The following is a 14,241-nucleotide window of genomic DNA, read 5'->3' as shown; positions in this document are numbered from 1 at the left end:
AGCCTGCAGTGTGGCCAAGGTCAGGGGAAGAGAAAGGCTACAGAGAGGCTCCCAGGGGAGGGACCCCTGGAGGACAGCAGGGCTTTGGGCAACAACCAAGCAGAATGGGGGAAAATGCTCAGATGTGCCCCTGGCATCACTGGCCTCGGAGGCTGGCCTGCCAGGGAGGGGGCAGCTCCAAGCCTCAGTTTCTCCATCTGTACAAGGCGGGGAGCCTATGCATCGTAACATGGTATTTTCTGAGCCGCATTTCCTTACTTGATCTCATTTTATCCTCACCTGGCCAACAGGTTCCCTGAGATACTTGGTAAGTGCTATGGACTCTCCCCTCAAATTTCACACAGCAGTTTGTATTCCAGCCCCTGAAGACAAAGCCCCTCTGGTCTGTAAACAGTATTTTTTATTCTGCAGGGGCTCAAAATTTGCTTAGTAGCATATAATTAGGGATACCAGATTAGCAAATAAAAATACAGGATGCCCAGTTAAACTCAAATTGCAGATAAACAATGAAAAAACTTTAGTATAAGTATGTCCCGTGCAATACTTGGAACATACTTGTAGTGAAAAGGTACGCCTTTTTCTGTAAAGGAATCCCAGTCATCCTGTATCTTATCTGGCAGTTCCAGGCATGATCAGTATCTTTTGTTCTGAATAAAGTAGTGTGAGAAGAGAAAGAACAGAGAAGGAGAAACCAGAAAACATCAAAGTAGAGAGTAAAGGTAAACATTCTTTCATGAAACTTGTGTTGTAGTTATACATACACATGCACACACACATAGAAATTATATGCATGTGGTCACCATGTAAAATCTTTTTCCTGCTGGCTGGAAGCAGAGGACTCTCCTCTGGTTCTGTTAGAAGCCTGACTTGTGGGATGGAATGTTCTGGAGGCAGGTTCTGGTTGGAGACCGTGACTGATGGCTGGTGTTGAAAAGTTGGGAAAATCCCGCTGCTCTAGCCTTGCCAAGCAGATGCCTGTAGGGAGCGTGGGCTGTGCTTCCATGCTGTCTGCCCACTGTCATTTAGCCCATGAGTTGGAGTGGCCTTCAGATATTGTCCTGGGTCACCACCACCCACTCTGAAGCTCTCGCCAGCAGAGATGGCAAATGGGAGCAGGTCACAGCACATCCCACAGGGGACTCTAGGGGACATGACATGAGCCACAGCCTCGCCCCATCAAGAACACTGGCCTGAGCTGTCTATTCAGATGGTGGATACTTGGCCTGACAGCCAAGCCCTGCAGATACCACTCGTCACCCCTAGAACCTCCTAGGGCTGGACATCCAGGCGGGACGGGAAGGGGATTGTGTGTTCAGCACCAACTCGATGTCAGACACTATGCTGGGAACAGCAGGACAGAGGATAAGAGCACACATGGGCTCCGGGGCTAGACGTCCCAGGTTCAAATCTAGGCTCTGACACTTGCTGGCTGTATCATGTTGGCCTAGTTGCTTAACTGCTCTGTACCTCCATTTTCTCATCTGTGAAATGGGAATAATAGGCTTGTCATGAGTAGACGAGCTAATGCCTGTAAAAGTACATCCCATGAGCCCAGAGGCAGCACTGACCCCACGGCAAAGTGTCCAGGTAGAGGCCATGGGGGCTGCCCCACAGGGGCCTGCCCTGTCCTGCAACCTCCTGCTCCTGAGTCCCACCTGGGCTGTGGCACGAAGGTCCAAGGGATACTCTCAGGGCAGCAGGGGGGATGGAATTCTGGGGACCAGCCCTGTGCAGGAGGTGGGGTGCAGAAAGGAGAAGAGTGGTGTTAGGAGCACAGGGAGGTGTTAGAAGCCCAGCCTTGAGTCCCAGGTCAGCCACTTGTGACCTTGGTCTAGGGCCCTCTCTCTGTCCTCAGTTTATTATTCTGTCAGATAGGTATAGTAGCGTCCTGTAGGGCTGCCGTGAGTCTTCAGTAAGTAAACGTCAAAGTCCACAGTGTCTAGCATCTAGTAGATGCTCAAATAATTGGCTGCTACCACCATCATCATCATATAATTATCCCTCCAAGGCAGCTTTGAGGAAGGTAGAATCGAGCAGTGAGGAGGACGACGGATCAGGAAACGAAGTCCCTGGACACTGGAGTGTGACAAGCTGTCATATTCACGCAGAGTTCGATCGCAGTGCCGGGGCAGGACCGCTCCGTCCACTGCCAACTTGGGCAGGAGAGCTGGGGACTTATTGAGGGTGTGAGCGGGGGAGGGCTGTTGAAAGTGACGGGCTTAGAACCATACTTTCCTCTTAACGGCCACAGAGTCTGACTTACAACTGAAAGGAATGGACCCAGCTTTGACAAAATGAAACAGAAACCAACAATGAGTAAGGAGATTGTCAGAGAGTGCCTGACGGCTCTAAAAACTTGAGGTTTCTGGACTGAAAGAAATGGTCGTCAGGATTCTGAGGAGCACTGTGAATTCTTGTCAGTTAATTCAATGCACATTTCTCTTTTGAGCATCTTCCGTGGGCCAGCCCTGAGTTATATAGCCCTCCCTCAAAGAACCTGCAGTTCGGGAGGGAAAGCTGACGTGTGCGCATGTCTTAGAATGTGGGTCAGATGTGAGGTTAGCCCTGGGGGAGGACTGAGGAGCGCTGTGTGGGGCTGTGCGGGGAAGCTTCACACCACAGAGGTGGCTCTGCCTGGGGCTTCGGAGGATGAAGAAACCACCGGGCCTTGGTGACCCGGGGTGTGTTCTAAGTGCAGTGAGCCACTGTTTGGAGGTTTCAGGCAGGGGAATGGTGGGATCCCCTCTAAAATGAACTCTGGCTGCTGTGCTGAGAATAAACGGTGGCAGGGGCAAGCAGAGACAGGGAGACCAATTAAAGGGCTGTGACAGTGGCTGGCAAGAGGTGGTGGTGGCTTGAGATGGGGAAAGATAGGCAGGTTGGGAACGTTGTGGAGGTAGAACTGCTCAGACCGGCTAATGGAGGAGATGGAGAGGGGCAAGGGAAGAGGAACCGAAATGATTCTATGTTACTAAGTATGGGAACAAGTGGGCCACTTACTGACCCTGCCACTGACACTAATATTAGTATTAATAATACTAATTCTGAGCAAGCAAGATGTCACGTCCCAGGGGCAGCCACACAGTCCTACAAAGAGAAGGAAAACCAGAGATTCGGAGGGAGGGAGACATAGCCTAAGAGCAGCAGATTTTGAGAAGCTGGGCGTTCCAGTTGGCAGCAGTAGGAGTCTGTGGCTGCCTCTGACAAGGCTGAGGGGACTTCTGAGAGCAGGGGCCCCCCACGAGTTCCCTAGAGTGAGACTTCAGCTCAAGATGGTGGCTGAGCACACACACGATTGTCAGTTCCCTTCCTAAAGGCAAAACTGACAGGGACAGAGAAAACAGGAGGGCAGGTAATGGCAACACAATTCTGAATGCTGAAAAGCAGATGGATAATGAGAACCAATTTATAGGAACCAAAAAAGCTAAATTTTAAGTATGGCATAGGGAAAGTTGAGACACCTGACATACCACAGAACCACAAAGGGCATAGGAGTCAATAGCAACCGGGGCCCCTGGAGTGAGGGTGAAGCTGGGGTTATAGACAGCAGGATTGGATGAAAATCTTTTTAAAAGAGTTAGACCCACCAGATCCCTGTCCATGCCACACAGCTGGTGGCTACCCCTCACACATTAGGCAGAAGACCTGAGGTTCATTCTCTGGAGGAGGTAAGGGAGTGGGAGACACCAGCGTTACTTCTGAACGCTGAGACGCCAGCCTTCACCCCTGCCCAGCTCAGGATGCTGCCAGCCAGGCCCACACCCTGCAGGCAGGCAGTTGGAAGATTCTTCCTGGACCACATGACCAGCCCAGGAACAAAAATCTAAAGACACTGCCATGAAGAGGTTCCCCACAAGTCAACCCATGAGACCACCCAGTGGAGAAACCCTGCTGGACAGTCCCCCACTGGCACTGTTGGGATGCACAGCTAAGGACCACCAGACAGTGGAGAGAAGCCTGGAATAGGAAACAATGAGACTCAAGGCAGAAGTAAGGAAAAAAGACAAAAGACTTGCAGGAAACAAATGATGACAGTTAAAAGAAATTGGACCAGGAAACAAGAACAGAATGCTATTAAAGGAACACTCCGAGAACAAAATAAAAACGAAGAAAAAGGAGAAGGAAGGGAACAGGAGATTAGTAAGGAAAAATAAAAACATTATAGCAGAATCTTTTTTCAGAAATTTTAAAAATAAAAACTCAAAGGAAGGGTGGAAAGATAAAGTTGAGGAAAGCTCCCAGAAGGTAGAACAAAAGGACAAAGTGAGGAGACATAGGAGAGAAGGGATTTTTGAAAATTAGAAGACCAGTCCAGGAGGTCCAATACCAATATAATGAGAGTCAGTAAGAGAAGACCGGGAAACAGTGAGAAAAAGCATTAAAGAAACAATTCAAGAGAAGTTCTCAGGACTAAACAGTTTCCAGACTGAAAATGGCCCACCGAGTGGCCAGCACACTCTGAGGCACATGCAACATTGGAAAGTCTCATAACGCTGGATTCTAAGAAAAGATCCTAAAATCTTCAAAGCAAAAGATAGATTATAGCCTGGGTCAGGGGTCCCCAAGACCATGTCCAGGTACAGTGAGTGATTCTCCAGGAAGACTCCCAGGACTCAGTGTAGAGTCATGTAGCTGTGGTTTATTACAGTGAAAGGACACAGCACAGTCAGCAAAGGGAAAATGTGCCTGGGGTGAGGTCTAGGAGAGACCAGGCACAAGCTTCCAGAAGTCCTTTCCCTGTGGGGGTCGCGCAGGACGTGCTTAATTCCTCCCTTGATGAGTTGTGACAACACATGTGAGATGTCATCTACCAGGGATGCTTGTTAGAGACTCAGAATCCCAGCATGTTACTGGAGGCTGGTCATGTAGGCACCTTCTGCCTGGTACACACCCAGACTCCCAGGAGGAAAACAAATATTCAGTGTAAACCACACTGTTGGTACAAACATCACAGGCACAGTGAGTTGCTCTTAGTTCTGGGGATGCTGGGAACCCTCCCCAAATCCAAGGTCCTAGATGCCAACCAAGGGCCACCTTCAAGCTGGCTTTCCAAGGATAGCAGTCAGGCTTGCCCTGTGAACTCTTCTGCATACAGATGGATCAGAAGGATGTTTTATTTCTCAGCAGCAATGCGGCAAACTAGAAAGGATGGAGCAAGGTCTCCAGAGTCCTGAGGAGAATTATTCCTAACTTAGAGTTGTGTCAGTGAAGCGTGAGGGTAGAGTTTTCAGACATGCAAAGCTTCCAGAAATGTATCACCCCATCCCTTCTTTCTTGGAAAGCTACTAGAGATGTTGCTCTACCAAAATGAAGGCATAAACTGAGGAAGAGGACGACATGGGATCCAATACAAGAGAGACAGAGGTGAATGGATTTCCCAGATGATGGAGAAGGAAGGCCCTAAAGTAACGGCTCTGCATCAGGCCTAGAGGTCACCAGTCTGGAGAAGAGAAGGCCCAGAGGCTCTGGGAGAGGCTCCCTCAGGATGATGAAACTGATGAAAGTGATTGACCACACGGAAAAGAGAGTTACAAACTGAGAGAGTTAGGACCACTGAAAAAAGTACGGCAATTATTAACTCCAGGAAAAACAGAAAGTTGTGTAGGAAAAAGAAAGCAGTCAGGGCTTGTCTGTTAAGAGCATTCCCATAATAACAAACACTGAATGCTTATCTGGCCAAAATGATGATATAATTATTAGAAGGATGATGGAGGGACTAAACTGGCAGGGGGAGGGGAATGGTGAGGTGGGGGAACAGGTTGTAAATGTGAAAGAGAGCTAAACCTTCATCTTCTATAGTGGGAAGTCACTATGTAATAGGAAGTACCTAAGACTGAAACACCAGGAAGTAGCAATATAAGCATCGTATTTAGAGTCATGAAGTAAAATTCCAAAAGAATCCACTAAAAGAATTGATAGTGGTTGCCTCTAGGGAGTTGGACATTGGAGGGAGGTGGGGTTGGGGAGTGCAATTGTTCGTAAAAATGTTGTAGAACAATTTGAGTCTTTTAGTCGTTGATAGAAGTGAAAATATTTAATTTTTCATTTAGATATAGATTCAAAAGCACAAGAGGGAAGGGAGGAAGAGAAAGGAAGGAAAAGAGATAGGGAGGAGGAGAGAGAGAGAGAAGGAAGGAAGAGAGGGAGGGAGCTGAAAAGATGGACAGTCACACTGTCTCTGCTCCGGCCAGGCCACCCTTCCTGTTCCAGGCACCACCCTTCCCAGCCATGAACTCCTCCCTGTAAGAGGAGCAAGGATCTGGGAGACCAGGCACAGATCTGGGGCTCAGCCTGGACACGGAAAAGTCAGGGCTGTTGATGGTCAAGTGCCAGAGTGTAGTGGAGGCTCTGCGTGTTGGGTGATGATGAGAAAGATGAGCTTTCTTCCCTCTTCAGTCCTGCAGCTCATCAAATCTCAGAAGTTTCTGAACAAGCTGGTGATTTTGGTGGAAACAGAGAAGGAGAAGACCCTGCGGAAGGAATATGTTTTTGCTGACTCCAAAGTAAGTGACGACAAACCACTAAGATGGGCCGAGAGGGGAGTGAGGGACGCACAATTTCTGAGGCTTGCTGTGTGCCTGGAAGTCGGTACCATGGGCTCACTCAGCTCTCACAACCCATTTCCCACCTGGGAAAGCCAAGCGCAGGAAGCTGAGGGGGTGCGTTCCAGGCCAGCTGGGATTCAAGCATCACAGCTCCATCCTCTCCCTTTGCTGCCACGCCTGTCCCTGAGAGAGTGCACCCTTTATCATCCATGTCTTACTAGCCCTGAGCCCCACTGGGGGGCTTTGAACTTCCCCGGGATGTACCCGGAGGCCCTCAGGGGCACCCCAGATTTAGATCTGAGTCTCAACCAGCGCTCCCTCCATTTCTACACTTTGCCCCACTCTGCAGAAGTGAGAGTCCCTGCCAGGCCTGGCTGCTGGAGTAAGAGGTGGGTGGGCAGATGGAGAAACTTGGGATCTGGGCGTTGTGGTGGGCCTCTGTACAGACAGTGTCTCTGTGACCTTATCCCTCACTTCAGACATGCCAACAAGGGGCTGAAACCCACCCTTGCGGCCCTGCTGTTTATCCTGCAGTGTACGACTCGGATGAGACAGGGCACAGAGAGCTCCCAGCGTGTGAGGTGTTGGCTGACTGTGTCAGCACCATGGCAGAGGGACAGAGCTTCTATCATAGGCTCACAGGGACAGCCCCATCGAGTGCCAGGACCCACCTCTTTCTACCTGTCTGGCAGGGGTGGGCTGCTGGGAGGCCAATGGGGGGGTCCAGGGGTGCCCAGAACTGGCTGAGAGGGTGAAAAGGACTGGGAGGAATGATAGAGAAGGAACTGGGAAAAACAAGGAAGTGGGGGCCAGACAGGTGGGGGGAGGCAGAAACCTGGCTGGGCAGCGTGCTGGGCACGTGGGCAGAGGTCCAAAACCCAGTTCTGCTCATTGCCGCAAGCTCAGAAGGATGAGGCGCTGAATATTGAGCCATTTGTAACTAAAAGCAGGTTTCCGTAAAGACAGCCATCACAGTTCTTCGTGAGCTGCTTTCTACGGAGGGAACTTGGATTTGCCATTAGATTGAATCATGTGAAATTGTCAAACGTTGGTAATTTCATATGGTGCAGGCTGAACCTTGGGGGCATGCTTGTTTGGTCACCCTGCCCTATTGGACTGTAAGCTACGAGAGGGCCACGTCTACTTTGTGCCCTACTGTGTACCCAGGACAACTAAACGAAGACTGTTAAGAAGGCTACGACAGCCTTTGTGTGTTCTTTCCTTTTTAATTCGTTTCTTTGATTTAAATTTTCTTTCATTATGTAAGTAATCTAATTCTCATTAGTGAAAAAGTATACAGAGAAACAAAAAGTTTAAAATAGAAACAGCCCTATACCACTAGTAATCCTCGGACTCTATCTTTCAGGATGGTTTTTGTTTGTGTTTTTTTAACACAAATGCAGTGGTGCTGTTCATAGTGTTTTGTCAACTGGTTTTTCATACTAAACAAGGTATCTTGACCGTCTACCCTTGTTGATGAAGTACTTCTGCCCCCCAATTTTTAAAACCTGTGGTCTTCTAGCATATGGATGACCCATAATACAGTTAGTAATTCATCTCCTAAGACCGGACACGAAGGTTCCTAATATTTTCTGCTGCAGTCCCCACGATGTAGTCGGGTCTTCGAACAGTCCCTGATTCTTTCCTTAGTCAGGTCCTTGCAGTGGAAGGGCTGGGTCAGAGAGAAGCCGCTCTCTTAAGACCTCGGACACGTATTTCCAGATGGCTCTCCTGGAAGTCCACACTGATCTGCGCTCCCCTCAGTTTTCTCGAAGCTGACCAGTCCTTTGAAAGTAGCATGTGCAGGGAGGCAGAGGCCTGTCTGAGTCTGTCTGCCCTTCAATCCCTAGAAGAGAGAAGGCTTCTGCCAGCTCCTCCAGCAGATGAAGAACAAGCACTCAGAGCAGCCGGAGCCCGACATGATCACCATCTTCATCGGCACCTGGAACATGGGTGGGTCCACATGCCACCCCGCCTCCAGGCACCTCCCCTGGGGTTCTGCTTTGCTGCCTCAAGCATCCTTGCCTGCCTCCCCCCCACCCCCAGTCCCGAGACCTGGGTACCCATCCTGAGACAAGGGGTAAGAGAAACAAGCCCTGGGATTCTCATACCCCAAGTGCAGCTGAAACGGGTTACGTTGCTTGTCGAAACTGGAAAGTCTGAATATATGGGTGAAGAGGCTCTTGGGCACCTGCCAGCCTGGGGCAGCTTGCCAAGGGGCTTCAGTCCTGGAAGGAAGAACTCTCTTTTTGATTTGGGCTGCCAGGTTTATTGAGCAAGAAAGAGAAAGAGAGATGATGCCTAGTTGAATTTGAATTTCCTATAAACAACAAATTATTTTTTAGTATAGGTGTTTAGCTAGAAATAAATGCATACTAAATATATATTATGCTAAATATATATACTATATATATTTACATACTAATATATACTAAGTATATATCATATACTAAATATATAAATATACTGAATATAAATTATACTAGATAATTATTTAGTATAACTATTTGGCTAGAGGTAAGTGCAAATATACACCAAATATGCATTGTACCAAACATACACAGTATATACTTAGATGCTAATACAAATTTTTATACTAATATGAATTACACTAAATAATTATTTGGTGTAAATATTCAGCTAGAACTTTTAAAAAATTAAGTAGATACAGAACGTCTAGTTAATTTAAATTTTAGACAAACAGTTATTGCATGGGACATACTTATTCTAAAAATTATCCATTGTTTATCTGAAATTTGAATTTGACTGGGCCTCTGTCTCGCCTACTTTTGTCTGGAGCAGAGTCAGGACCACCTCCCAATGCAGCACAGTGTCACCCAGCAGCCCCCCGGGAGGAAGAGGCTGAGCAGAAGCCCTTCGTGGAGGGGGAGGGGGACAGTCCGAAATAAAAACGCAACATGGGACTCCTGGCCTGTCGCTTGGTGGAGGATGGGCTGGCGTTCCAGGAGGGAAGTCAGGAGAGCTGCCCACCCCGATTCCACCAGACCCAGCCTCCCCAGACCTTCACGCCCAGAGATTCCAGGGGCCACGGCAGCGCTGAAGTAGAACCCTTGCCCAGTTCCTGTATCCTTCTCTCCCCACCAGTGTTTCTTACTGGCCACCTGATTTCCTCAGCTCTCACACTTGGGGGTTCATGCACGTGGGCACCGGCCCCTTCCCGTTTTTCCCTCTGCGAGCCTGGACGTCTTAGATTTGGCTGGGCACGGTTCAGGCCGTCCAGGCGCACAACTGCAAGGGGTGCCCTTCACACGGCATGGAAGGAGCTGGCCAGGGCCCTGCCTCACCAGGGCAGCATGCGAGGGTCTCCCCAAGCAGAGACCACCAGGCCCCAGGGTTTGTGCTCCCATCCTGAGCCACAGTGGGAGCAGAGCTCGGCGGCAGTCAGGTCACTCCAGCTCTTGGCTTCTAGGCACTTGTGAACCAAGAAAGTTATCTCTTTGAGAAAAAAGTTTACTCAACCTCCAAGGGCATTTTGAGGGAAATAAATCTTTATCATCATTTCTTTATTGAGCTGTTTCAGCTCAGCTTTTGAAATGGCACTAGGTGGGCCTCCGTGCTCTTCCATTTCTCTGGCTAACTCCCGCACATCTCTTGGTTTTCGGCTGAGATCTCTCCTGTGCAATGCAGGCACTGTTGTCTCCTAACCATGGGTTAGAAGCCTCCATGCTAAACTTGTCAGCCTACAGCGTTCTCTCACCACCAATGGAATGTGAACTCCTCGAGGCCCGTGTCTCAGTTATCACTAAAGCCCCAGAGACTAGGACAGTGTCTGACACCTTGTGCTACCAGTTCAAGTTACAGAATCTTCAGGTGTTTCTAGTTTTGAAACTTAACTTTATCTTTACAAAGAAATGTAACTGAGGGAACTACCTGGCAGTCTAGTGGTTGGGACCCCACACCTTCACTGCTGAGGGCCCGGGTGATGATAGTACCTAGTTCTTTAAGGTATATTTCGTTGGGGGAACTGAATGGTTTCCAGTGACTATGTGAACCTCTCCCACCCCCCACGTCTGTTTTGAATTCTCCCGATGTACCACTGACTCACTTGGTGTTGGGTTTTGCTGTTGAAGGTAACGCCCCCCCTCCCAAGAAGATCACGTCCTGGTTTCTCTCCAAGGGGCAGGGAAAGACGCGGGATGACTCTGCTGATTACATCCCCCATGACATTTACGTGATCGGCACCCAGGAGGACCCCCTGGGAGAGAAGGAGTGGCTGGAGATACTCAAACATTCCCTGCAAGAAATCACCAGCATGACTTTTAAAACAGTGAGCAGTGGCCACAGTCCTGGGTGGGACTCTGGGGCAGTGGGCTGGGCAAACCCAGGAGCATCTCAGAAGCAAGAATGTGCTCAGTGGGCCCCGCCGCTTCCAGGGCCAGAGAGGGGCACCTGTATCCAGAAATTAATGGGGTCCGTGAGCATTGCTCATCACTGGGGTCCTCCCTCTTCCCTGCCTGAGCTTGTAGGTCATCTTTACTTCATCGAAATCTCATCAGTGCCGGCTCTCATCTCCAAGACCCTTTGTCTCATCTGTGAGGCATCCTTAGGAGTCCCCCAAAGTGTAGGGACTACAGACAGGGCGCCCCACACCTGGGGCGAGGGATGGGTGTGAATCTCTTGCTCTGGGGTCAAGCACTGTGTCCTGGCCCAGGGTCACAGCCTTGTCCTCCCCGCCAGGTCGCCATCCACACCCTCTGGAACATCCGCATAGCGGTGCTGGCCAAGCCGGAGCACGAGAACAGGATTAGCCATGTCTGCACCAACAACGTGAAGACGGGCATCGCCAACACGCTGGGTGAGCGGGGGGGTGGGTGAGCGGGGGGTGGGTGAGCGGGGGGGTGGGTGAGCGGGGGGCCGCGTTCCACATAAGCTCGCTCCAGCCGACGCTCGCGTGTCCATCCCACCTGGGGTGGGCGGTCCTCCTGGCCTAAACGTGCTCGGGGTCTACACCAGTGCTTCTGGGGGTCTGGCAGAACGTGGGTTCTGACTCAGTACATCTCAGGAGGAGCCCGACATTCTGTGTTTCCAACGAGCTCCCAGGTGGTGTCAGCACTGCTAGCGCACGGACCTACCTTGAGTGTCATGGACCGAGGACAGGGGTTGACAGACATGCTGTGAAGGGCCAGGTAGTAAGTATTTTAGGCTTTTCAGTCCATGTGCAACTCCTCAGCCCTGCTGCTGACACAAGAGAGTAGCCACAGACAGCAGGAACATGAATGAGCGCAGCCGTGTTCTAGAAAACTGTATTTACGAGCAAGTCGTAGGTTTAGTTTGGCCACAGACTGTAGGTTATGATCCCTGGTCTAGATCTAGACAGACTCAGGTTGGAGGTGGAAACACTGGTATCAGCTGAGCCTGTGGGGACCAGTCACAGTGCTTCAGAGAACTGGAAACAGCAGAGGGCTGCATGCCTGTGAGTGTGAGTGTGTGTGTGTGTGTGTGTGTGTGTGTGTGTGTGTGTGTGTATGTGTGTGTGTGTGAATCTGTCAGTCTGTGTGTGTGAGTCTGTCAGTTTGTGTGTGTGTGTGTGTGTGTGTGTATGAGTCTGTCAGTCTGTATGAGTCTATCAGTCTGCGTGTGTGAGTGTGTGTGTGAGTCTGTCAGTCTGTGTGTATGAGTCTGTGTGTGTGAGTGAGTCTGTCAGCCTGTGTGTGTGTGAGTCTGTCACTGTGTGTGTGTGAGTCTGTCAGTCTGTGTGAGTCTGTCAGTCTGCGTGTGTGAGTGAGTGTGTGTGTGAGTCTGTCGGTCTGTGTGTGTCAGTGTGTCAGTCTGTGTGTGACGGTGAGTGTGTGAGGGCAGGTGCACCCACCCGGGGGCCGTGGGTGGAGCTGAGGGCGAGGCCAGCGGTTTCTGGTGGCTGGTGTCAAGGACAGGACAGAGCCCCAGAGGTAAGAGGAAATAGAATAACCGCTGCAGTTGAACGTGAAAAGCCCTCTCAGCCTTTCTGCTGACAGACCGCAAGCTGCCCGCGTCCACGCCCACCCACCCCCCTTCCTTCCTGTGGCAGCGGCCCTGCTCTGAAGCCCATGCCCTCTGCTGCCCAGGAACCTCCTCCAGTCCTCGATCCTCGGCTGCCTGGGCTGCCCGCCCCCTCCCACCAGCCCTTCCCCAGCCTGCACCGCGCTCCGACCGCCCGACACAAGGCCGGCCTCCCCCCGGCCGCTGCCCCAGCCCTGGTTCCCGGGACGGAGCCGAGTGTGCCCCCAGCCCCCCGGCACGGCGCTGGGCCTGGGCTCCTGACCACCGCACGCGGCGGCCTGCTCCCACGGACAGACGGGCGGCGGGACGCTTGCGGGAGTGAGCGGCGGCAAAGCGTGTGTGGCGGGGACTAGAGCAGATCCGAGTACTACCTGAGACGGGTCCAGGGGCCTCTGACAGCGGGGCATTGGGACCCAAGTCTGAGGGCAGAGGAAGGGTCCTCGTGGGAGGGGTGTCCCACGCAGGGGGAGCAGCGAAGCCAAGGCCCCGTGGTCCCTGGGCTCAGCTCTAGTGGGTGATGATGGGACAAGGCCAGAGAAGGAGGCAGGAGTCCTGGGCAGTCGGAGGGCAGCTTGGAGGTGGCGGAGTTCCCCTGTACCAATCCCCCCCACCTCCCCTCCCCCGTCTCCTGGGGCTGGTCTCCCTCCTTACCTCCCCCAGAATGGCTCCCCGCCATGGTCAGCACAGGGCAGGAGCTCGGTGAATGCTGGCTGACCGGCGGAAGATCTAAGACCTCTTGGAGAGCTAAGACCTTGTACCCTGTGCAAGGCCGCGTGCTAAACGCGTTCCGGCTATTACTTAATACAGGCGCCCTGTGTGGGCAGGGACTGTCATCAGCCCCATTCGCAGACAGGGCTCTGGAGGCTGCAGTGATGTTCCCTAACCTGTCCGAGGCCCTGTGACAAGGAAGTGGTGGGCAGGGATTTAAACCCAGGCGGCACCGCAGGGTGGGGAGAAAGCTGAGAGGAGGGGCGAGGGGAGCAGGGCGGGGTGGGGGTCGGCGGAGTTGGGGGGGGCAGGAGGCCTGGCCTGGCTCGGCCACTGGCTGGGCTGTGGCTCCCCTGAGTCCCAAGGGGCAGAGCCGGGTGATCTCCAGGGCCCTTTTGCTACCCAGCCCAGACAGAATGTCAGCCACCTGGGTGGTTTTAAATTTTGAGTACCAAATTCAAAACAGGAAAAGGAAACAAGGGAAGTCGATTTTAATAATATATCTTATCAAGCCTCATACGTTCAAAATATTACCATTTCAATAGGTATTCAATATAAAAATTTATGAGATATTTTACAGTCTGTCTTCCTTACCGAGGCTTACAATTCCAATGTGTCTTTTACACGTTTTCATCTCAGTCTGGACCTGTACATCTCAAGTGCTCAGTACGTACGGCTCACAGATGCTGTGATGGGTGGAGCAGGTTCCCAGACTTCGGCATGTGTCAGAACCACCTAGAGCAGGGTTGGCAGACTTTTCCTCCAAAAGGCCAGAGAGTAAATATTTCAAACTTTGCAGGTCATGCAGTCTGTGTCATAATTACTGGATTCTGTCTAGGCATAACTGTGTTCCAATAAGACGTTAGTTATAGACTCTGAAATTTGAATTTCATACCATTTTAATGTGTCACAAAATATTCTTCTTTTGATTTTTTCCCCAACTGTTTAAAAACATAAAAACCATTCTCAGCTTGTGGTGGGTCAGTGT

General features: G+C 51.0%; 1 protein-coding gene across 1 annotated transcript in view; it reads left to right on the top strand.

Annotated features, from left to right (window-relative positions):
• Positions 1-14,241, top strand: part of INPP5D (inositol polyphosphate-5-phosphatase D) — a 130,957-nt gene that overhangs the window by 85,839 nt on the left and 30,877 nt on the right. Inside the window, exons 10-13 of the mRNA XM_060015914.1 lie at positions 6,397-6,503; positions 8,396-8,498; positions 10,637-10,833; positions 11,244-11,361. Coding sequence (XP_059871897.1) covers positions 6,397-6,503; positions 8,396-8,498; positions 10,637-10,833; positions 11,244-11,361 — 525 coding nt within the window. The remainder of the gene's footprint in view (positions 1-6,396; positions 6,504-8,395; positions 8,499-10,636; positions 10,834-11,243; positions 11,362-14,241) is intronic.

Source organism: Delphinus delphis, chromosome 7 (assembly GCF_949987515.2).
Source record: "Delphinus delphis chromosome 7, mDelDel1.2, whole genome shotgun sequence".
NCBI lineage: Eukaryota > Metazoa > Chordata > Mammalia > Artiodactyla > Delphinidae > Delphinus > Delphinus delphis.
Note: the sequence above shows the minus strand (reverse complement) of the source record. Positions and strands in the feature narration are given on the sequence as shown.